This window comes from Sceloporus occidentalis, unplaced genomic scaffold, assembly GCF_023333645.1.
Source record: "Sceloporus occidentalis isolate IW3139 unplaced genomic scaffold, rSceOcc1.0.p SCAF_34, whole genome shotgun sequence".
In the NCBI taxonomy this organism is placed as follows: domain Eukaryota; kingdom Metazoa; phylum Chordata; class Lepidosauria; order Squamata; family Phrynosomatidae; genus Sceloporus; species Sceloporus occidentalis.
Genome location: NW_028317014.1, coordinates 917427 through 943214, shown reverse-complemented (window position 1 = coordinate 943214; position 25788 = coordinate 917427). Strand labels below are relative to the sequence as shown.

Genomic DNA, 25788 nt, shown 5'->3' with positions numbered 1-25788 from the left:
AGGAGCCTCATTGGTCTCAGTCCCACCTTCACACCGAGCTCAGTGTAAGCTGCAGCCAGCGCCAGGTATATGTGTGTGACTGTGTATGTGAATGTGTTTGTTTGTGTAATGTCTGGTAACAGAGGGGTTAATTCTCTGAAACTGCTCGTGTCTGGTATTAGAGAGGTTAATCATTTGAAACTGTTGGTAATAGCTGTATGTACATTATACTATAAATATATTATTAAATCTGAAATCAACATGGTTCCCAAGGCTTCCTTATAATTAATAGAATTACAGTGTGTATATGTGAATCAGTGTGTACGTGACATATATATAATATAAAATGTATTTAATGTGTATGAGACGTGTGCATATGTGAATCTGTGTGCATGTGTATGTATATATATACCTGTGTGTAATCTAATTCGCTTTATAGTCCCTGAATGGCAGAAATAAATGTGGTCACCCTAGTACAGGGACGTCTCATCAGGACATGTGGATATACCCACAAGGAGCATACAGTTAACCCCTGGCAACAAAAGAGAAATAAGTTTCAGTTTGTGTTATTTGATTACTTATTGCTTTGGATAGTTATTTTTTATCCTGCAAGATGCTATCAGTTTCTTCTGGTTTGCTGATCCAGGCCCAGACTCTTAACCTCAACAGGTGACTAATACACTGAGTTCAAAGTTACAAAACTATGGCACTGATCAGGACAAGGCAGTACCTACAAGGAACTAGACACAAAGCAAATAGTAAGGATGAAACCACAAATTATGGCGGGAAGAGAACAAGATAAGGGAGATCAGATGAGGACAGGGTGGAAATGGAGGCCAGGAAGCATTAGCCAATCTCCTTAGTATGGATCTTTTTTGAAATAGGCTGTTATTGTTATACACGCCAAAGAGTGAATTTATCAACTAGCCTGCAATCTCCAATTTAGAGAAAAGTAATATTTTTTTCTTGACTCCTGAGTAAGGGTGCACTATACAAGCCATAGAAACCCACCACCTATTCTACTCATCTTTTGATTGCCTCCTGTTCTGTCGACTAATTTTTCTAAAAGACCGACAAAAAATAGAGAAACATAGAATTTGACTGCAAGTAAGAATCATGCACGCTATCTAGTCTGCACGTGTTACATTTAAAAAAACAGGAGTAGTACTAGTCCGAGCCATCATAAGGCACGTCATAAGTGAAACAAGAGTGTTGGTTTTTCAACAATATTTGGCTTGTGTAAGGATATATGCAACGCTGAAAGATTTGTGACAAACCAGATCGAAGGGTTTGCCCTCCTAAGTGACTGGAGCTTTTTAGCATTTATTTGTTCAACCATGATTCTCCTTTTCCATCTTCAGTGTACCCATACAAATTATACTTGGGTTCTTAGTAACACATTTTTTTTGTATAATCTGTCACCTTTCGTTTGGGCATTCCCCGGTATTCTGGGTAAAGCGTTGTGACATTGGATCAGTAAGCCTGCTGGCAAGGGAGACACCAGGCTGTCTAATGAAACGACCCCACTAGTGCAAAAACCATGGGACGTACGACTGCACCTATGGCTTGTTTCCAAGGATATAAAAGTAAGTCCTATGTCACAAAAGGGGTTAAAGGGACACTCCAGCCATCATATGAAGCTCAGAGATCCCTTGCCTCCTTGCAAATGTATGGGGGTAGTGCCTAATAAATGCATTCTTATGAAATGCATTCTTATGAACCTTTAAAAACTGCTAAGGATAAGCTCTGAAGATTCTTGACACTGGTTGGCTGCTTGAAGTCAAGAGCAGCTCTTTCCACGCATGTCCCCCACTATGTCCATCAAGCCCGTTTGGCCCAAACACATCTCTTGCACATATAATAGCTGGGGAGGAGATAGACGGTGAAAATGCATATACAAGGACTCTGCAGAATGGCCCAATGCATTTGCAAGGAGGCACCATGTTAATCTAATGGGCCTCTCAGTTATCCTATTCATTAAAGCGCTAAAAATGACTGGACTGTGCCTTTCACCAGATATTGTTGCAACAAAATATTTTTAGTAGCTGCAACAGAAAAATAATAAACAATAAGAGGGACAGAGACAAGACGTAAGAACAATGCACGGCCATTGATGAGCTGAGTGTGTGTTATATTGTATCAGAGACAAGATGTGAGAACAATGCACGGCCATTGATGAGCTGAGTGTGTGTTATATTGTATCAGAGACAAGATGTGAGAACAATGCACGGCCATTGATGAGCTGAGTGTGTGTTATATTGTATCAGAGACAAGACGTAAGAACAATGCACGGCCATTGATGAGCTGAGTGTGTGTTATATTGTATCAGAGACAAGACGTAAGAACAATGCACGGCCATTGATGAGCTGAGTGTGTGTTATATTGTATCAGAGACAAGATGTGAGAACAATGCACGGCCATTGATGAGCTGAGTGTGTGTTATATTGTATCAGAGACAAGATGTGAGAACAATGCACAGCCATTGATGAGCTGAGTGTGTGTTATATTGTATCATACATGAAGCCAGCAGCATCAATCATACCTTCACACATAATGTAAAATAATTGAAATGAAATAACATATATAGTTTGTTCTAATGACTGAAAGACCCTGATCAGTCAGTAGGACCACCAGTACAACCGGTACTCACATGTTGTGTCCCAGCAAGCTGAGGGACCAGGCCTTCCTGATCTGCCGTGGGCCCTTTGTTTAGATTTGCACTAGACACCGAGATTTATGATAGCAGCCCTGTTTAGGCATTTCTGGAGTAAGCTAGCTTTATAAAATATAATGCACATGTTTTAATGTATTATTGAGGTTCAGTGTCATTTTGGGAGGGGTATATGTTTTGGCCGTACATTATCAAGATTCAGCAGAAACCTCTTCTATGGGATGGTTACACCCATAATGTCTGGCAGAGGGATGGTTGCTATAGTAACCTTGGCCTCAGTTCTTTATCTGATATAATGGGTTGACATAGCAACAAGGGCAATGTCAATAATTGGTTTGTACATACCTGTTTATATCAGTGAGCATTGACTGTATTGATACATTTATATGCTCACATTTCTGACTGATTTCAGGGAAATCTATCTATCTATCTATCTATCTATCTATCTATCTATCTATCTATCTATCTATCTATCTATCCATACTATATAGACTTTGATGACATTACATTCTAAATACATAGATTTACAATTCCACTCCTCTGGGGCTGCTTTCCATGAGATTTTGTAGTGTTTCTGGGGGGGACATTCATCCAGTAGAGCATTTGTGAGATCAGGGACTGATGTTGGATGAGGAGGCCTGGCTCGAAATCTCTGTCCATTTCATCTCAAAGCTGTTCGATGGGGTTAAGGTCAGGGCTCTGTGCAGCCAGTCACGTTCTTCCACCCCAAACTCATCCAACCGATGATGGAGCTTGCTTTGTGCGCTGCGGCAGTCATGCTGGAATAGCAAAGGGCCTTCCCCAAACTGTTCCTACAAAGTTGGAAGTGTAGCAATGTCCAAAATGCTTTGGTATGTCCCCTTTCAGGACAGCAATACATTTTAAGGAGGCTATGTACAAACCAGTAAAAGGGTAAAATGGACAGCTACTCCTTCATATGGTGACAGACAAGCCCGGACTGGCCATCTGACACTACTGGCAAATGCCTGGTGGGCCGCTGCCCACTTCTTCAGCAGAAGGTCAGGAGCATAAAAAACATGATGTGCAGCCTCTCATATCCAGCGTGAGCTGCACTTATGTCATTTGGTAGCCGCCATCTATAAAGTGCCAGGACCGCCTTACCATCCTCTGGTAACAGCGATCTCTCCGTACCCCCTGGATTTGGATGTTGTAACATTTATGCCTTTTAGGTTATAAAAACTGATACGCAGGGCGCTCATACAAAGACAAAAGGAAATGATTTCTGAACACACCTCTTGCACGGGAAATTATTGGGGGGTTAAATGCATATGTAGCAGGGGCACAATCTACATTTAAAGGGACCTCTCAGCTATTATATGCAATAAAGTGCATATGATGGATGGAATGTCCCATTCATGACTCTGACTTCCTCTTTTATGAATAATGCATTTTCCCGGGCTCTCCTTATCCTTTCTACACCCCCCAGTCTGTTACTACGTTACAATGTATTGTAATTCAGCGGCTACAAAGACCCAGTAAGCAAATTGTCACTCACACAGGTGGGCGTGGTCGCGAGGGCGGTTCTCACCCAATAGGCAGAGGCGTGCGCCCTATCAACGAGGGGTGATACGGATGAGCGGCAGCCGGTCCTTGTGACAGCTCAATAGTGGGGGCGGAGCCAGCTCACACCCGCAGGCTTTAGGGGAATTCAGTAGTGATGGGAAGTTCGGATCATTAAAGTGAATCGGATCATTTCGATTCGTTCACTGAAATGATCCGATTCATGATCCGGATCTTCGGATCACTCAGTGTGTCTGCACGGAGTTACTGTTTTCCAGTAACTCCGTGCAGGCACACTAACGATTGGCCCCGCCCCTTTCATTATGAATCCTCCCCCCTGCCTCCAGTGATGTCAATGAAGGCAGAGAGTCGTTCAAAGATTCGGATCTTACAGGGATCCGAATCTTACAGTGATCCGGATCACTGTAAGATCCGGATCATTGTAAGATCCGGATCATTGTAAGATCCGGATCATTGTAAGATCCGGATCTTTGAACGACTCTCTGCCTTCATTGGCATTGTAATCATTCAGAGAATGTCACCATACTGTTATAAATAATACATTCATAATCACTGCCCCCAGGATTTACATTCCCCTTTACCTGCAACTGCACCTTAAGCTAACTTTATTAAATTAATTAAATTAACCCTCACCATTAAATTAACCCTAAACACCCCATCAACCATGACTGCCCTAAAATTAACCCTTAACACCCCATCAACCATGACTGCCCCTAAAATTAACCCTTAACACCCTATTAACCATAACTGCCCCCAAATTAACCCTAAACACCCCATTAAGCATAACTGCCCCCAAATTAACCCTAAACACCTCATTAAGCATAAATGCCCCTAAATTAACACTAAAAACCCCATTAAGCATAACTGCCCCCAAATTAACCCTAAACACCTCATTAAGCATAACTGCCCCTAAATTAACACTAAAGACCCATTAAGCATAACTGCCCCCAAATTAACCCTAAACACCTCATTAAGCATAACTGCCCCTAAATTAACACTAAAGACCCCATTAAGCATAACTGCCCCTAAATTATCCTTAAACACCCCATTAAGCATAACTGCCCCTAAATTAACACTAAAGACCCCATTAAGCATAACTGCCCCTAAATTATCCTTAAACACCCCATTAAGCATAACTGCCCCCAAATTAACACTAAAGACCCCATCAACCATACCAATTTATTAGGTAATTTATCTGGAGTACATGCAATTAATTTAGGGGCAGTTATGGTTAATGGAGTATTTAGGGTTAATTTCAGGGGCCGTTGTGGTTAATGGGGTCTTTAGGGTTAATTTCAGGGGCCGTTATGGTTAATGGGATCTTTACGGTTAATTTCAGGGGCAGTTATGGTTGATGGGGTATAAGGGTTAATTTTATGCTGATGATTGAGGGTTAATTTAATTAATTTAATAAAGTTAACTGTAGGTGCAGTTATAGGTAAAGGGGGGCAAACTCAGGGGAATCTAAATCCTGGGGGCAGTGTGAACATTATTAATGTATTTATTTATAAAAGTATGGTATCAGTGATTTTCTCTGAATGATTCGAATCTCTGTAAGATTCGGATCCTTGTAAGATCCGGATCCCTGTAAGATTCGAATCATTCGACTCTTCGGTTCATTCGACTCTTCGGTTCATTCGACTCTTCGGTTCATTCGACTCTTCGGTTCATTCGACTCTTCGGATCATTCGACTCTTTGAACGAATCTCTGACTCTATGAGTCATCGTTCCTGTGAGAATTAATGAGCTGTAACCTGACCCCAGAGTGCTCTGCAGATGACTCACAGCTCTAGGATCAGGTTACAGCTGCATGATGATTCACAGACTGAACCGCTACAAACGAATCGTTCAGTCTAGTGAACCGACTCATCCGGATCACTAAAAAGAACCGGATCAAATGAACGATTCGTTCATGATCCGGACATCACTAGAATTCAGTTCATCAGGGGAGGGCCACGATAAGGGCATTAATCGAAGCCTGAGCCGGGGCATGTCCTGAGACACCTCCTGCGGTCAGCCATTGATGATCTCCCATCATCTGAACGAGCATTATGAGAGTTGTGCATGATACTAGAGTACACCGCTATGTAAATGTGTGCATATTAGTCACGTGACCGGTTATCGTTAGCCCTCTAGGTCCTCTTACTCCAAGTGGGTGTATAGCACCCGGGTAGCCTACACCCCCTTCCCCCGGACGCCATGTTTTTTCCGCCCTGTACCTCCCCCTCTCCTCCCTGACTGCTTCCCACGGGCCGTCCATTTGATGTTTCGCCAGGAAGGCAGTGGCGGAGTGCTGCTGGTGCACAGGGAACACGGCATGTCCCGGTACACGGACTGGCTGTACGGGGGCGTGGACCCCAAGCTGGAGGGAAATGGGGGTCCTGAATGCGCCTCTTTCTTGCCTGCCCATCAGAGGCTGATGGAGAGCGCGGTCATGCTGGTCGTGTCGCTGCTGGAGATCGGGGTGTCCCTTCGGAAGATCCTCCGGTGCAAGCAGGGAGATGGGGAGCTCCGGGTACAAAGTGCCAGGCCAGACAGTGTGGGCAAGAACCTGCTCCTCGTGGCCCTCTGCCTCACCTTTGGGGTCGAGGTCGGATTTAAATTTGCCACTAGGACTGTTGTCTACCTTCTGAACCCCTGCCATGTGGTCACCATGCTGCAGGTATGCACTCACCCCAGCTTTACCCCGTCATTAATCGGTAGCTGTCACGGGGGGTGTGATAGTGTAGAACGTGCACGTTCTCAGGCAATATGTTTCTGACTTGCCTGGCATACAAACTGTTAAACGATCTTAGTGATGGCAACAAGTAATCAATGCATCCTCATACAGGAGGACGGAACCGATCTCCTGACAGAGGGGTGCATCGATTCACCCGGTCCTCAGACAACTTCTTAACACACCAACTCAAACTTTATTTCATGGCAAGATGTGGCAAACGAGATGCTGGGAGTGATCCTTCAGTGTGATCCAGGTTCAGCTTGTGCATCTCTAGACTGTCAGGGTTCCTCTCTATGGTATGATTATACTGGTGGCCTGTATGTTGGATTTCATGTCCTCTCGCTCGCTCTCACACTAGTATTGTCATAGTGTCCTTTTGCTCTTTATAACCCTGTAAAGTGACGATAAGCTAGATTTTGGGAACTGATGGTGCTCCGTGAAGAAATGACACCAAGCCACATGGTTGCCATATAACTGTCACAAGCTGTTGTGAAAGCTATAGAAGGTGACTGGCTGTACTGCTCATTCCCTAACACGTTCTAAACCTGTGCTAGAAAATTTGCAACACTGTGTTTGGGGAATGTGTAAACAATTCAATAGAAGAATAAGAAACACAATAGTTCTGTTTACTATTGTGCCGGAAAGGAGATGTCTCGTTTCTTGTTTGGGGTATGTTTATAATATATTGTTTTATTTTTTTCCATGGGGATCTAGGTTAATAAAATGTAAAACAATGACACTATAAAGTCTATAGGATATCGTATGGGGTGTAGCATTTAAAGTACAACTTTAACCCTTCTTTGGGAAGAACATCTTGTGGCTCACTTGCGCCTTTAGGCCCACAAAAACCTCACTTAAATGTAATTTCAGTTGGGGGAAACGTAAGCAAGTCATCTGTCTTTATTCCGAGTCATCTCTGTCTCTGCTCTTAGAAGCTTGGAGTTGTGTCTATACTTGGAGTATTGACTTTCTAGACTGTTACTGACTTCATTGAGGCACCTTATATGAACTGAGATCTTTTGCAGATTATAAAGCTTGGCCGGTTGATTGATTTTGCCAAGGTGCTAGTTATATAACATGGTGCGCCATTTGGATGTGCCTAAAGGTTTAGTACATACAGGGAGAATGCTTGGCTTTGTGAACAGTTGAGTTGCTTATTCCATCTCACTCAAGTGAGCTTAACAGCCAACTTGACTACACTTCAAGTCAACTGGTAACTCTCAGCAAGTCCTCATGAAGCTTAGAAATTTCTCTGTTCTCAAAAATTCGACCAGAATTGCGCTGTCAGCTTGAGAAAACAATATCTGAACACCTCCAGAGGACACAACTTCCCTCTGAACGCCGTAAGACTCCATAGAGCTGCCCAGTGTGATCACGGAATAAAGAGGCTGCAATAAGAAAAAGTATATGTGTGGCAAGCAAGTTATCGAAGTCATTAAGCTTGTGAACGTAGTGAGCATATATGAAGAATGTGTCAGTATGAGGTTTTAAACTTTTTTTAAATGCATGCATGTGCCAGTGGTTCAGCTCTGTTTATTTAAATATATTGTGACCCCAAAAATTGGTCACATGTTTAAAGGGACTCTCCAGCCATCACATGCACTAAAACATGTGATAGCTGCATGGTCCCTTTCAATTTTTGGGCGGTCTGTCTTACAAATGCATGAGAGATTCTGCAGAATCCCCTAAATGGTTTTGCCCTCTTTCACCCCCCCCCCCCCCCCCCGTTAAATGGCCGGCAGGAGATTCATTTGACCAAATGCCATCTACCTGCATGGGATGTACTCGCCTCCAGTCAGCTCCACGGCGTCCAGGAGTATGTTTAGAGCCCAGTACTCATGCGAAATGGTCTTCCCATTGATTTTAATGGAAGAACTTCCCGGCCAGTGATTGACCACTTCAGGCAGCCAGTGAGTGTTAAGAAAAGTTGGATCATGGTGGAAGAATCAGGATTTTCATGGCTGCAAAATCTGTGTTGGGTTAAGTGATTTATTTTTAATATACATTGTTCTGTAGTAGGGGTGTCAGCGACATTAAACGTTCCCTTTAAACATGCAATCAGTAAGTTTAGTGATCAACACACGCTAAAAAAAGTTATCTGGTGTCTTTACTCCAGAATCCAAACCTGTTCTTATTGACTTGGAATATATAGAATACGGTTACATACTATAGTTCTTTGTCAAATTGTAATAAATGGCATTCTTTTTCACATGGGGATCCAAGAAAAAAACCAAAAACCCAAACACTAATATGATACCAATAGTATCACAGCATGATAGAACAATGTTTGCTTAATAGAAACAGATAAGATAAGAATTTGTTTAAAGGGCAGCGTTTTGGTAACTACGTAACACCTACAGGTTGGACAGCGCAGAAACTTTTGGAGATCCACGTCATTGTATTTTTTATGAATGTATACGTATTCATAGAGATCTGGACATTTTCAGCACACTAATGATAAAGAATACATTGTATTACATTGTAATGTATCCCCCTAACTAGTAAAGTTTACTTCTGGCTGGTAAGCTAAATCCTCGTTTTTATATAAATTACACTATGCATATGTTGCTTGTCTTTGCTTCTTCACTTTCCAATCTTTTCATTTGTGTGTGTCTTTCCTTGAGAGAGAATGCGATAGTTTATATGTTCCTCTGGACAGCACATGGGGAAGGGGCAGAGAATTACGTGACCGATGCTCTAGCAAGGGTACATACAAGGGCACAAGCGTTGGTAATCCTTATGCAAAAAAGAGAAAAAGCACGAAATGGCATTTGTACTCCAGATAATTATACAAGTAATTATAGAAAATCAATCAATACCTTCATTTGGATTTTGTGTTGAATGAATGGGGCAGGTAGATGTAATTCACAGTGGAGAGGATGATCATTTATTCCCCCCCTTCCTCTCACTTTCTCTGTGGTAAAGCATACGGGGTCCGTCCACCGGCCACCACATGCCGCCTCTCACCATAGGCTGAGCTCTTCCATTTGGAACCAGTGCGGTGACATACTGCGTTACTTAGTTACCCAAGTCTGTCTTATTATAGAGATAAGTAGCTTACTTTGTGAATACAGTGGGAGCAGCCGCCTTTAATTTTATTATTACAGGGTTGTGGGAGGTTATTGCTCCCCATCAACTTATTTCTCAACTTTAGTTCAGTTTTGGTGGCAGCTAATTCATAATGTGTGTGTGTGTGTGTGGGGGACATTGGAACAGGAAATTAATTGAAAGCTAGTTCTGCCACTTTTTACAACACTCATTCCTTAGAAACCAGTTTTTATAACTGAATTTGTTGTGCTGACAGTTCCAGTGACAGTTCCCTTTTCTTTGTTACTATCTATATGTGGCGTAGAAAGGATTATGAAAGTTATTTAAAGGCTCTTAATGTAGATCCAGTTTATGTTGGCGGATGTGTGTTTTTCCCAGCTGCCGTATCTGAATGTTAACCATTTGCCAATAATCGTCTCCCGTTCTGTGAAATGCCCATACACATGCGACAACGCTCGCTTTTACGACTGTCACACATTGTTGGCTCCTGTTTACTTAAAGTTCAGTTCAGGAAGTGGCGACTGGGCCTACAGTACATGAAATGTGGAGTTTACCATCAGGGAACCTTACGTTTAACTACTTGAATAAACCCCCGGCAATGTGAATTACTAGTTTGGAAAGTTATTGCATAATTAAGAAATACCTAACGGCCACTGCCATCTGACAGGCGTAGGTACGTTTTAGGAGTCAGTCAGTCAGTACGATACATTGTGCTTTACTGCCAAATCAATACACTTGCACATCTATTGGCGTGCCTAATTATTTATATGTGTGAGGTTTGGGTCTTGGACAATCAGTTGGGAAATTGGCTATGGTGCATGTGATTACATGATGCCAGTTCATTTAATACCCAAGGTTTGTGGTAGTATGTGAGACCACACAGCGTATTATCACTGGGTTCAGGGGTGTAACCACAGGGCCCCGATGCCAAAATTGCCATTGATCCTAGACTTTAGGATCCCGTCTTTACCCCCAAACAGCTTGTCTGTGCCACCTTTGTCCCACCAGCATTCTGTGTGCTGCTAGCTGTAGGTTTTACCTGGACATATCGGGAGACAGGTGGTCAGGGGTCACTCAGGCTCTCTAGAGTGGGGGGCCTTATCCCAGTTTGACGCCTGCAACCATGATTGTTAGTCCCGCGACTGGGTTAAATACTAGGATTGTATAAATACGTTTCCTAACAGTCTGTGTTCTCACATAAAACTGTCACGTGGTCTCAGTTCAGTCCTTGGGAAGAAGCTACAGGTGTGAGTGGCGGTTTTTGCCGTTAGGATGGGCAGGCAAAGGGTGTGTGCACGTTTATCTGCGGGGCACTTAGCCAGGGCTCTACCACTAAGCCTTTTTTCGTTCGTTCCCCTTGGTTGTCAGGATTAGCAATGGAGAAACTGTTGAAAGGTGTGCCAAGACGATTTGAACTTGTTTGTTCGGGCATGCACCTGATGTGTCTGCAAATAGGCAACCATGTGCATTTCTTCTATTTACAGACAACTGTGCTGTACCCACATTATTACTCATCGCTTCTATTTAACTGTTAATACTCTTTGTGTACTTTATTAACTATTTACATGCGACTTAATGTGAAACGCTAACAGATTACCAGTGACTTTTTTTTTTTTTTTTTTTTTTTTTTTTTTTAACTATTTTTGGTACAAAAATGCTGTCCTGATTTTCTTTCCTTTTTTTTTTATTGTAACCCTTCTATTTTGGCATAATGCTGTCCCTTGCTTGTTAATACCATATATTGTATTACACAAAATGCATGCTACTAATTGGAATCTAATTAGAAATCAAGTGATTTCTGATATTTATTCTTTCCTTCTGTTATGGTAAAACCATAAACAATATGTATTTGTTTTATTAAATTTCTTTTCTTTTTTTATAATGCAAATAGTTTTTTCTTATGCAAAAACCGGAGCCTCTCTGGTCTTGGTCTATTCGAGCTGGAATAATAACTGCTAAATGTGCAATGCCTGAGGAAATGTTACCGTATTACCATGGGGAGATAATTATACCAATTAAACAAACACCTGGGCTATTACAGCATCGACTAATAATGTAAATCATTTTCACTTAGTTCCTTTTAGATGGCTGTTTTATTTTTTTGAGGGGTCACTCATTTTCGATACCTTCTTTTGTCCATTTGCAAACCGATAAGTGGGGATGCCACTGAAACGTTTCTTATTCGATGCTTATAATGAAACGTCTTTACTTATTATATAGATATTCAGTGTGGGCATCACAGCTAATGTTCTGAAGACATTGTATAGAAAAGTTGGGTCAATGACAAAATGTGTTGCTTAGTTTATTTAATTTTTCAAAGTTTGTTTGTTACTGGGCCTAAAGATTCCCTCTGCGATATTTATTTCACTCTGAATAATTTATCAGAAGTAACTGCTAAGCGGTTTTGGCATAATTATGCATTTCTCGGTCCCGTCCCTGACTGACACACACAGGCCGTTTCATTGACAGGGATGTTTCCTGATGGTACAAGTCGTGTTCTGATGGTACCAGTGTCACCCTCCTCTCTGCAGTGTGTAGATGCCCTTTGTTTATTTTCAGTAGAGATTCACACTTCTCCGTTGGCAGCTATGTAAGTGGGCATACATTAAAGCTCAATTTGTTTTCCTAGCCAGAAAAAGGTCCAAAAATTCTACATAACATGTTTTTTTTTGTTTTGTTTTTTAATGACGAACCATGGATCCTGGGCTTTACCAGTTTGTATCTGCAAGTATCTCATATGCATGTAAAGCCTTAGGTGAAACCTGGCTGGGCATGAAGTACTTTCATTCCGAGACCAGGACAGTGCCTCAGAATGCAGGACTGTCCTGGGTGATCCGAGACATGTGGTCACTCAGCTTCACATGGATGTCACAGTATTCATAGATGTTGTGTCAGCAGGTATAACGTTGAGTAAAACTGGTTGGCAGCTCAGTCTCTGGTTGGCTTTACATGTTTGCTGCTGAACTGAACCACCTACATGAGTCAGCTCACGGGTTTTGGAGCCAAAGCGTTATTCCAGTAAATGTCCCCATATGCCTCCTAAACCTAAAGTAATTTCTTAAGAGATATCTAACTTGCGTAGAAGTTCTTAAGTAGCGTTTGGTTGCACAAAAACTGAGAAATGCGCTGGCGGATACATTTTCAACAGTCTCAGGCATATCTTAAATGCAATGCACTCGTGAAAGTGTCTGAATGGAGGTTAGAAAAATGTGGTCACCCTAATGTGAAGTGACCTGCTCACCTGCTCACCCATTCCTTCGCATGCTAGACATGTTCTTCTAAGGGGCACTTGATCAGGCCAGCCTACAAGTCAGTTCCCCAAAGCAGGTGAAGCTTTTAGTTGGCTAGAACAAAGACCCCTGATACCCTCAAAGTTTACACAGCACAGCTAGACCTTTAGTTTTTTTTGTGTGTGTATATATATATATATATATATATATATATATATATGTATATATATGTATATGTATGTGTGTGTATTACTATGATTGCTTCGTGCGAATGGGGAGATATATATATAGTGTTGTTATGGCAACTCCAGAAATAATTTATTCCAAAAATGTGCTGCTCTGTAATCTGAAAGGGATTCCAGTTGACATTCCATACAAGTGAAATAAACCTGCTGTCACGCTGGCATACATGAGAAATCAAAATCTATATGTTTTATTAGGTTTAATGGATAAGATATAAATAATATATCTTGATGTGTTGAATAAATTTGTTTAATTTGTGTTTGCTTAACTTTCCTTTGGGAAATATGCTAACTCTAATACCTTTTGTTTTCATAGAAAGGGGGCAGAAGATTTGTGCCCCTTGAATACGCCGTTAACCTTAACCCCTTTACTGAGAGTATTTTTGTATTTTTTGCTTTTACATCATTTTTTTAACCACAATTCACCTTTTTAACTTTACCTGTATCCACACAAATTTGTTTTTCCAAGGACAAGTGATTCAAATGTTAAATATAGTGCAACATTTAGCATTGTCCCCAAACCAGTTCAGTTGACAAAGATACCACAAAATATATTGAGTGTTTTGAATAAAAAAAAAACCACCAACATAGCATACCTGCCAACAGTCCCAAATTTCCTAGGACGGTCCCGTTTTTGGTTCCTGTGTCCCCTCAATTTCGGGTCTGTCGTGGCATAAATACTGCCAATGCACGGCACATTACACTGTGTGCAGGCAGCATTGCGTTTTAACCGTGTATGTCTGAGACACACAGCCTAAGCGCTTGTAAATGATCTCCAAACTACCCAGTATCTGTGCTGGGCAGCCTAGAGCTCAATGCTGCAGGGTCACGCAGTGTGTGTGGTTCTGCCCCCTTTGTCCCCCGATCCAGGAATGAGATGTTGGCATAGGTTTTTTCATTTTTTGTGATGCCTATGTCTCGTTTGGGACTGTTATCAGCCCACCAGTGCAAAATAGCTACACAAAAGTGTATATTTTTGGAGAGACGATAACTCAGTGTATTTAACTAGAAGCATTTGGACCCTGGCAAAGCCATACTATTATTTGTTGCCCCCCCCCCTAAACTTTCCATGTTGCATAGGACTGTTAGCTGCATCTCCTGATTTACAGATATACCCCCGAGGGGTATATTGGTTTTTGTATACTTTTTGAAGTCTACAGGGCACACTACACTCATTTCACTGCACATCAGCACACAGAATAGGGCAAGGTAGGCACACAGAAAATAAAGAGTTAAAAGATAATACACTGTGCACAGTTTAGATAAAGATGCATGTAAGTCTTTAGCTTTTCTCATGCACCTGATTTTGTGGGCCACAACTCACATCACCCTTATCAACGGGTGGCTGAGGGTGATGGGAGGTGTAATCCACAGAGGGTCATAAACTAGTTTCCCAAAAAATTGCTTATAAAATGTGGGTGTAGGGGTTTTTTTAAATTTTTTTTTTATTTGTCTTATGTTTTATTTGGGATATATTCATTTTATTTGCAGGTGGGGGCTGGGTGTGCCATAATGTGCATTATAGCAGGGATCAGATCAGTTTTTTCAGTGTGCCGGCCAGCTGATCTAACTATAGATCAGCTGGCAACCTGTTGGAATATTTTTTCACTTTTTATGGCATGGTAGCAGGCAGAGATTTAGGCAGAGATCTTTTAATTTTAAGCACTCGTAACAGATGAATGGAGCATCCCGTTCATTCATAAAGGAAGTCTCCACCGCCGCGTGAGACTTTCTACCTGGGGGGGTGAATGCTGGTCCCTGAGTGCCTCGGGTGTAAGGCAGTCGCCTGCCCTGGGAGCCAGCAGGTATCGGTGTGCATGGGTGCGCACACCTCTACGTTCATGAGGTGGTATGTCAACAATTTCGGTTTTTGGGGATGTTTTTACATGATGGCATAGAATGTCATAAAGGTTTTAAAGGGTTAAAGGTGAAATCCCATGTATACATTAATGCAGTTCAGATTGAAAAAGTGGGTTCACTTTGTTTCAATAAACTTCCTTTATTTTACATAATGAAGGCTGCCATCGTTATCAGTCAAGTGATATTTTGGGTAACTTCCCCAGCTCAATCACCACACTACCTTATGGCAATGCTAATGAACATCTATTTACCTAATGAAATCATTTGATTGGCCAAATGATCCATCTGGGTAAATAACATACACTTTGGCTATAACTCTTTAAACTTGGGACTATTTCCAGTAACTTATTTATGCCCTTTGTCACTACCAGGTCCTACCTTGACAAATGGGTCACCTTCTCACAGTGGAACTCTTTTGCTTTGTGAATATTATTGTACTGTGTACAGAACCATAATATTCTGTAGTGCTGCACAATGTGTAGACAGGGCATTAGAAGTAGTATATAGAAACATAGAAAGTGACGGCAGATAAGAACCAGTAGGCCCATCCAGTCTGCCCAACCTCTGAGTACTTTCCTTTAGTACTTGCCCTTATCCTATATCTAGCTTGGCCTTGTGCCTATCCCATGCTTGCTTAAATGACTTTACTGTATTAACATCTGCCACTTCTGCTGGAAGGCTATTCCATGCGTCCACTACCCTTTCCGTAAAGTAATATTTTCTGATGTTACCATTAAACCTTTGCCCCTCTAGTTTATGGTTGTGTCCTCTTGTTGTGGTAGTATTTCTCCTTTTAAATAAACTATCTTCCTTTACCTTGTTGATCCCCTTTAAGTATTTAAATGTTTCTATCATATCCCCCCTGTCACGTCTTTTTTCCAGGCTATATAGGTTAAGATCCTTTAACCTGTCCTGGTAAGGTTTATCTTGTAAGCCATAACCCATTTTAGTAGCCCTTCTCTGCACTTTCTCCAACATTTCTATATCCTTCTGGAGATACGGTCTCCAGTACTGTACACAATACTCCAAGTGAGGTCTCACCAGTGATCTGTACAACGGCATGAGCACTTCCCTCTTTCTACTGCTAATACCTCTCGCTATACAACCAAGCATTCTGCTAGCATTACCTGCTGCCCTGCTGCATTGTCTGCCTACCTTTAAACCCTCAGAAATAATTACCCCTAAATCCCTTTCCTCACACGTTGAGGTTAGAACAGTATCAAATATTCTATACTCTGCCCTTGGGGTTTTATGCCCCAGGTGCATTACTTTGCATTTATCTACATTAAATGCCAATTGCCACAGCTCTGACCATTTTTCCAGTTTACCTAGATCGTTTGCCATTTGGCTTCTTCCTCCAGGAACATCAACCCTGTTGCAAATTTTTGGGTGTTGTTGTATATAATATAACAATTTGACTTACAGAAACAGGTCAAGAGACAAGCTTACGCACACATCCCATCCCATCCCATCCCATCCCTCTACCTCAGACGGTCATTCACCATTGGGGAAGAGATCTCTGATATCCCCAGCTGGTACCGTAACACTAAGCCAGTATATGCTACTGTCTTTATCATCATGGAAAAGCAAACATGTAGCATGGAGGGGAGGGCTGGGACCTTTTGGTCTGGGGTGGGCATGTACAGCCAAATGGCCCCCTCCTCTATATGAGGTTACCCACACTGCCCCGCCAGTGCATTAATAACACGCCTTGTGCTCTCTGTCCAAGCTGCCACTCTGTTGCCACAGTGTTGGGTAGTCTTGTGTTATGACCCCACTGAGCTCCTGCTTCCCAGAGCGGTCTTGTCCAGTGTCAACTGTCTCACTTGGGTGGCCCTCTTTCAAAGAGTAAAACTTGGCAAGATTAAATTATTTCCTTAATGATTTTTTAATGCTGAGTTTACTCACAAAATAGTTTTATTTGGTACTGCAGATGGAACAACATATGTAACCACCTTACTAAAAATACATCCAATCTCTATGGGAAGATTCAGTCATCTTGACAATAACTGGTAATATTGGACACTTTGTGAAACTGGGCTCAAAATATTTTATTTTGTGGCTCCTAAAAAATGTACTTATAAATGCATGACATGGTTCAATCTATTGTGAATGTATTAATCTTTTCTTTATTATTAATTATAAGGCAGGACACGTGTTCCTTTCACATGAGATTCCCTTAGGTCATTCGTAAATACCATCTCGCAAGGATTTTAAACTACTTGTTTCAACATTGCTTAGTGTAATGTATTTATTTCTTGAGGCATATTCACATCCAGGTTAGCAGATCTGCTCAGCATATAACAAAATGTGAAAGGTCAGAGAGAAAAATGCCAGCTATTCCTCTTATACCTCCCAGAAGTCACATCCTTTATTTGTAAAACTTTTTTTTTTTATTTTTGGTATCAGTTAACTGCTTATGGTACCATAATATAAATGTTTAAACTTGTGTAGCGCTATAAGAGAAGCATTATACTTCTATTATAGTAATATATGTTCAACAAAACGTGAAGTTCAAACTGAAGTGAACCTAGAAAACCTTACTTTAATTACTATTGCTATAAGAAATTGTCATTCCAAAGGGGGCCTTCCAAAGTTATGTATACAAGAATCCTGTGGAGAATGTAACGTATGCCAAGTGGGGTACCCATTGGGTACTGTGGCCTTCACACTTGGTAGTGTAACCTGAAGAGCAAAGGTTCTACACGCCATGTTTTGCCATGTAGACTTCATAATATAACATAGGGAGAGCTTAAACCAGACACCTTTTCAGGTCCCATCACATATGCCTGTAACTGAAAGGTAGTGAATAGAACATCTTTGAGAGCATTTCTGCTAAAGCATTCTTTGTGTTTTAGCCTGAGACGTACTGTAATTAAAAGATAATCATCACTCAGAGTGCTGCAAGCTGGAACTTCCAGTTTCCCCAGCCATTGTACAAAAGGCATCAGTACCTATTTGTTTTTCTTTCTGAGTTCGGGGCAGTTGGTAAGTGTATAATAACTGCCACACTACATTTCTGTCCTGTGCTTTGTGTGGGGCCAGGGCAGGCCCAAGATATGATTTTGTGGGAGGTTATTTGGGTGGTGGACAGGGGGTAGTGGAGGTAGGGTGGGCATGGTCACCCAGAGAAAGGAACCCAGAGACTTCAGGTGAAACCCGAAGAGTTCCAGGCCATGTGTTTTACCTTGTTTTATAGTATCACAGCTTTTGTAATAATTGATGCTTTGGTAATAAGAATGGGCATTTTAGAGGCACATCTAACTAATCAATGCATAACTTGAAGGCAATTATCTACTACCATATTTGCTCGATTATAAGACGAGGTTTTTTCCAGAGCAAATACTCTGAAAAATACCCCTCGTCTTATAATCGGGGTCGTCTTATAATCAGACCTCAAATAGGTCTGACTATGAAACTAAGATCCAGATCCCCCACAGCGATGCAGGGGACCTGGATCCTCCTGTGTTATGCCCCCCCCAACTTACCGGTGCTTCTGAGTCCCCGGTGTTTAGTCCGGGCAGCGTGTAGAGCTCTACGCAATTCGCGTAGACAACTTCCGCTCAAGCAGACGTTGTGTACGCGAATCGAGTAGAGCTCTACACGCTGCCCGGACTAAACACCGGGGACTCAGAAGCTGCGGTAAGTTTGGGGGGGGGGTGTTAAATGGGGGCATAAGGCATTTCTGGAGGCAGAGTGCTCTGTGAAATGCCTTTTAACCCCCTTAATGCCACTCTGCCTCCAGAAATGCCTTTTAACCCTCTATACGCCACTCTGCCTCCTGAAATGCCTTATACCTCCCTATATGCCACTCTGCCCCATAATATGCCTTTTAACCCCCTATATGCCACAAGGCAATTCTGGAGGTAGAGTGGCACATAGGGGGTCAAAAGGCATATCATGGGGCACAGTGGCATTTAGAGGGTTAAAAGGCATATCATGGGGCACAGTGGCATATAGGGGTATAAGGCATTTCTGGGGCAGAGTGGCAATCCTTGGGACAGATGTGCATAACTGGGGGGGCAGGTTGAAAAAAAAAAGGAAATAAAAACAAAATATTTTTCTCAATCATAGCTTTTATTAACAAACAATTGTTCACATAGTTTACATGAATTAACATTTACTGGTAAAACTGTTTTCCTATAGGGTTGTCTTATATTCAGGCTTTTTCTTTTTTTCATAAATTAATATTCATTCTAATTAATTATAATCGAGCAAATATGGTATTTATCTTTTCTTTGTTAGGTGAGGGAACCAATTTACCTTTGCAGGTTCCTATACACACAGTGCTTTGATAAACGCATCATATGAAGGCTGTTCACAGTGTAAATGGGATGCTTGGGATGATCGGAGATCACCTTTTTAAACGACCCATTGAACATTGGCACGGAGAGGGGCGGATCGGCCAAAAGTGCAATTAGCCCTAAGAAAACCCATAAGACGGTGTTTTAAGGCTATTACATAATGCAAAAAGTAGAGGACTTAGCAGTGGCCTGTCCATCCAAGCTCTGCTTACTTCCTTGCCTATTTTTACTCATGATGGCTCATTTTATGCTTATGTTGGGGGTTTGTGAGAGCTCTCAGTAGGGTTATAGCTTCAACACCCTCGTGTTATTGTTCATTATGATGGGCCAACATTGGTAGGTTCCTCAACCAAGGAATGTTGAGCTGTCTTGCAATAAAGCATAATTTAATGTGAGGAGACCTTGGTGAAATATTACAGATTTCAAGAACCAATCTATTCCTGGAGTTGGGTAGAAATACCGTATTTGCTCGATTATAAGACGAGGTTTTTTTCTGAAAAATACCCCTCGTCTTATAATCGGGGTCGTCTTATAATCAGACCTCAAAGTCTGATTATGAGACGACTAAGATCCAGATCCCCCGCAGCTGCAGGGGACCTGGATCCTCCTGTCTCAACCCCCCCGCCCCACTTACCGGTACTTCAGAGTCCCCGGTGTGGAGCTGGGGCAGCGTGTAGATGTCTACGCGATTCGCCGGCTGTCAGAGATCAGAGTTCCCCGCGCCGCCGCGGGGAACTCTGATCTCTGACAGCCGGGGAATGTCTGCGCGATGCACGCAGACAACCCCCGCTGCTAGCCACACCTCCTTCCGGCTGCAGCGTGAGTCTACACGCTGCCCCAGCTACATGACAGGAGAATCAGAAGTACCGGTAAGTGGGGGGGGGTTAAATGGGGGACATAAGGCATTTCTGGAGGCAGGGTGCTCTATGAAATGCCTTTTAATACCACTCTGCCTCCAAAAATGCCTTTTTAACCTTCTATACGCCACTCTGCCTCCTGAAATGCCTTAAACCTCCCTATATGCCACTCTTCCCCATAATATGCCTTTTAACCCTCTAAGTGCCAGAGTGGCATATAGGGTTAAAAGGCATATCATGGGGCACAGTGGCATATCATGGGGCACAGTGGCATATAGGGTTAAAAGGCATATCATGGGGCACAGTGGCATATAGGGTTAAAAGGCATATCATGGGGCACAGTGGCATTTAGAGGGTTAAAAGGCATATCATGGGGCACAGTGGAATATAGGGGGTATAAGGCATTTCTGGGGCAGATTTGTATAACTGGGGGGCAGGTTGGAAAATAGAAGGAAATAAAACCAAAATATTTTTCTCAATCATAGCTTTTACTAAAAAAATAGTTTAAATGAATTAACATTTACTGGTAAAACTTTTTTCCTATAGGGTCGTCTTATATTCATACTTTCTTTCTTTTCCTAAATTAATATTAAGATTTGGGGGGTCGTCTTATAATCGAGCAAATATGGTACAAGCAATGTGTAAAGAAAGACAGATGAAAGATGTTACAATTTTTTTTTTGGACTGTAACAAATTATTGTATGACTTTGTTTCTTTTATTGTGTTGCAGATCTTCCTCCTGGCCTGTCCACCCTGTAAACTGGCTACAGTAGTGTTCAGGTGGGTATGCGATTAATAATATTTCACACATTATGCAGACCACAGGCATGTTGAACAGCAACAAAAACGCATATTTCCAAAGCTGGTTTTTTTTATATTGTAGTCTTTCTGAATATTTATGGCAATACATGGAAACTCAGTTTTTGATTCTGGATTTCAGAGCGCATGGCCATGTTTTCGGGGCCACGCAGCCAGGAACATACTCAATGTTCTGCTCTGATATCATGATACTTACACATGTTTAGTTTGCCCATGTCTCGCTACTCTATCTCATGTGGTTTTACCGCATTAATATGGATGGTATATTTAAGTATGTCTATAGATTATGAATTGCTAAAGAGCCTTACTATATTACTCACAATTAACCCCTTTTTTCAAGAGTCCTGAAAAGAGGGAGGGTGTATTATTATACTAGAGTAGAAATTTGTTTATGCTATTAGCAATTATGTAGCATTAACCTCTTCAATGCTGTGAATGAGATATTGAAGGGGTTAATGCTTGTCTTCTGTCCCAGCATGCTTGTGCATTGAAGAATCTTCAGCAGCTCAGTTGCTGTCAGTTACACTCTGCAGCATCTGCGAGAGTCAGAGAGAGAGTGGGGTCGTCCAGGTCATAAGTAAAAAAAAAAACAAACACATTATTAATAGAATTAATTTGATCACAAATCTGATTACTGTCTGAATGCTGATTAGTGACATTTTAGGTCACTATTGATCAGATTCACCAATTAATGTCAGTGTCCTTGTAGCTTAGAAGGGATCCGATGGTCATAGATTTTTTTCTTTTCTTTTACAATACATAATAAATTGCTATCTGATAAATGGCTCTTTAGGTCACTGATTATTGATCGGTTTCACTAACCTGTTATGTGTATGTTATACACAAGTACTTAATTTATTCCTACAAAAATACAGATGCGTATTATACCCAAGGCTGTATAGTAATGCTAAAGGCGACACATTTTTAATTCTTGATTTTTTTTGCTGTTATTTTCATTTTTTATGAAGTTTTAGGGCAATTTTAAGTGTATCTTGGCATATTTCAGGCAGTGTATGTAACATTTACTGCGTTCTGTATAAACATTGGATTTTTTCCTTTTCTATTTCTGGAAGGTTACAGATGCATATGTTGAATGGTGCTCTTCTTGCACTGCTGTTCCCTGTGCTGAATACACGACTGGTATGTCTGTCCTGATGCAAATGTCTCTGTGATAAAAAACATGGATTAACACAATGGTCCCTTTCCTCCCTTTTATTACGCTGACATCTCATTTCGTTTTCTTCTAGTAATGGCCTCCGATTTTATTTGTCTCATTCAGATTAGCTGCATATCAGAGGTATATTAGTAGTCTCTCCCTTCAATGAGAGCTAAGGGACATTGGGGTTTATTTATAAACAGCAATTTTGGTGCAAAAACATAAAACTGAATGTATCAGTATAACAGCCAATCCAACAGCCCTATCAACAGGCATGCACCATTGGTTGCTATGGTGATAAGACCACTTTCAAATATCACAGAATAAATAGGCCTGTATGTGCCATCATTATAGAAGCCCGTTTGTGTGTTGCACCTTGGCAGTTAGGGTGATCATTTAGTGATTTATTTTTTTGTCCCTTTTACCTGCTCGGTTTCCATGCTTTGTATTAATAGCTGGCACTGATATGAAGAAGCTAACTTAGCCATGAAAACCTTGACTGCTTTTCAGTGTGTAGTCTGTTTTTAATTGCTGTTTTGTTTGGCATGTTACTTCTTTTGGATTGTATATGATAGGCTGTAAAGAGAGCCTTCTTTTGTCTCCACAGCTCCCCTTCGAGGTTGAGGTGTACTACATTCAGCACATCATGCTATATGTTGTTCCCATCTATTTGCTGCGGCAAGGAGGTATGGCCTGTCTGTTCATTAATATACAGTTACTGTATATGTTTACTGTTATAATGCTGAATAATAGCGACTGACACTGAAGGTGAGGTTCCACTGTATATCATCCCTATATGCATTATATGTTACATTTAGTATGTGTTGGGGACCAGTATATCTGAGGCTAGCTGACAGAGGCGGGTTGAAGGTTCTGGTAGATAATCCATTCTCCCCAAACTTGCCACTATGTGGCCCTCTTATTGCAAAGTAAACACGATGTGGCATTTGATGATAGTGTGGCATGTTGTACCATAATGTGAACGTAACAACACAATGTACATGATCGTATGTTTGGAGATGTAATCACTGAAGGTGGACCCTGGGATTAATACGTCTAGTGCTCTTGGTAGTGCTTTCACTTGTGGCAAATTCCTATTGTCTTTTGCCAGTTACTCATTATTACTCATAGCAACAGTAAAATTATACACATGGCTCAGTGGTCGGCGAGTAACCATAGGAGGCAGACAGCATTGTACTAAGCGTCTCTAAGCATTTAACGTATTTCAAATAATAAATTTCAATCCAGAATAAAGATTTTATACAGCCTTGTTTGATGTGCAAATTTTGTTGTTGTTGTAAGCACATCCTGGCAGCTACAGTATTGACAATTTTAGAGTGTTTAAACATTGATTATTCAAGATACCAAAAGCTGAAGATCACAGAGCTCTATTTAGATGCACTACAAGCTCTGTTGACATGACATGACATGAGTAAAAACACATAGAGTGAGCCTCTCACAACTTGGTTTGCTGATGAAAGATAAAAGCAGCGCATACATGTGAATGCGTTGTGCTGGTTAAGTAGCCACTGGTTGTAGGTGCACTGCTGCCACCTAGTGTTGTATTTAGTGAAGTGACTTTAGCTTTCCTGCATTATGATGTGGCTCTACAATTTACAAGTAGGCTCAGTGATCTGGCTTGTATGAGAAGAGAGACAATTATGTAGACAAAGGCCTGCAGAGCGTGGAAACATGTTTCGGTTTAACTAAATTCATATACCGAGAGGATAGTGTTGTACCCTTTTTTTTTATATTAAAGTATAAATGTATTAATAAACGGCTCAGGTGGTACGGGGGAGCTGAGGTCTTTCTTCCACAGTGACATGAACGAGAACATACTGTATGTCAGTTTAGGAAACAAGTAATTTCAACCTTAAATTGATATAGTTATGTAAAATTTTTCAAAGATCAGGCGGTACGTGGTGGCTTTACGAGCCAGAAATGTTAAAGCTGAATAATTTGTAAATACGTGTACATGTCACATGCTGAGAAGTCTGTGTCATGGGGTGAAGGTCCATGAACTTGCCACCAAGTGAAGTTTGTAAACCAAGAAAGGATGAGTTCATCTTGAATGTCAGCATTCACCCCATCCCTTCTTGATGGATTTCCTTTCCTATATTTGAACTTTAAATAACAAGTCACATGGTAGTTTGACTAACATGTAATTTCCTTTTTAATATAGTTTATTGATTTAAAAGCGTGTCTTTTTTTATTTTTAGCAGCAGTGTTAACCCGTTATGTTATTTTTATTTATTAATTTTGTCCTAGGTGTTTACTCACCAGAACCTCTGTCTAATTTCTGGTGGGCCATATTGGCTACAGGACTCATGTTTTTCTACCACTTTAGCCTGCTGCAGATTCTTGGCTTGGTGAGTACAATCTGGAGTTGTGGACGTCTTGTTCTAGCTGTTGTAGTCGATACTGAAATATCTCCCTGAATTGTAAATGATCCATTGTATTTATTATGTAAATACGGGTGCTCACCGCTTTGGGACTTTCCGCAAATTAATTCATAAATGTTCTACCATGTGTAGAGCTTTTTCAATTCGTATTGTAGGGGAGATGAAAGGGTTACAGAATATATGTATCTCTGTTTTTCATTTCAGATCACTGAGGTCAATCTGAATAACATGTTATGCCCAGCCGTGTCCGACCCTTTCTATGGACCTTGGTATCGTATCTGGGCTTCTGGGCATCAAACTATCATGACCATGATCCATGGAAAACTTATTGTCTTCCTCTTTTCCTCCGGCCTTCCAGGCTGCCGGTTCCTTATGGATTTTATACGCTTGCCAGGGAAAAAAGTGGACTGAGCAATGAGGAGTTTTTTTCTTTTATCCGGCCCTTAAACGACCTACATGCCAGATGTTTAGGTTCTCTTTTGTGTAAAGTTAAACAGTGTTAATATCTTCCATTGGCATAAAACAAGTGACCTTAGAGGAAAAGACCAATTTACCATTTAAAAAAACAAAAACAATTAACCATACTATTAGAAACTATATTTTGCCGGCAAAATGCTGATGTAGATATGTTACCTAAACAAAGAAAACCCTGAAAAATAAAAGTAAAAAAAAATATATAGTGCAGGTGAGGAGACCTACACCAGCTGATTAAGTATCACAGTGAGATGTAATAATAGGTAGGCAATGCATTATTATAAAGTGGTGGTAACACTTAATTACTTCTTCTTTAAAAGGAGAAGACAAGTGAAAAATGCTGCTCGGCTACTTACCCGGCAGCAGTCGTCTGTCAGGAGCAGTGGGTCTCTTCACGTGCACGTTCATCCATGTGTGCTCACTGACGCACAGCAGGGTCCAGGATTAAACCCAGTGGACTTCATAGTACCACCGGCACAATGTCG

At 41.2% G+C, this 25788-nt stretch overlaps 1 protein-coding gene across 2 annotated transcripts; it reads left to right on the top strand.

The window, feature by feature from the left end:
• Positions 1 to 6509: 6509 nt before the first annotated feature.
• Positions 6510 to 25240, top strand: LOC149298112 (transmembrane protein 164-like). Of its 2 annotated transcripts, XM_089487770.1 has the most exons (6): positions 6510 to 6854; positions 21183 to 21232; positions 22345 to 22411; positions 23035 to 23113; positions 24696 to 24796; positions 25034 to 25240. In XM_089487770.1, the coding sequence occupies exons 1-6, from the start codon at positions 6510 to 6512 to the stop codon at positions 25238 to 25240; spliced, it is 849 nt and encodes a 282-aa protein (XP_089343896.1). The 2 variants fall into 2 exon arrangements, with proteins under 2 accessions (XP_089343896.1, XP_089343897.1); XM_089487771.1 differs by lacking the exons at positions 21183 to 21232; positions 22345 to 22411.
• The last annotated feature ends 548 nt before the right edge of the window (positions 25241 to 25788 follow it).

Excerpts from the sequence above, each read along its gene's own strand:
- LOC149298112 (XM_089487770.1), top strand. The coding sequence starts at position 6,510 with ATGTCCCGGTACACGGACTGGCTGTACGGGGGCGTGGACCCCAAGCTG. Across the intron at positions 21,233-22,344 it reads CTGGCTACAGTAGTGTTCAG|GTTACAGATGCATATGTTGA; the intron begins GTGGGTATGCGA and ends TATTTCTGGAAG. Across the intron at positions 22,412-23,034 it reads CTGTGCTGAATACACGACTG|CTCCCCTTCGAGGTTGAGGT; the intron begins GTATGTCTGTCC and ends TTGTCTCCACAG.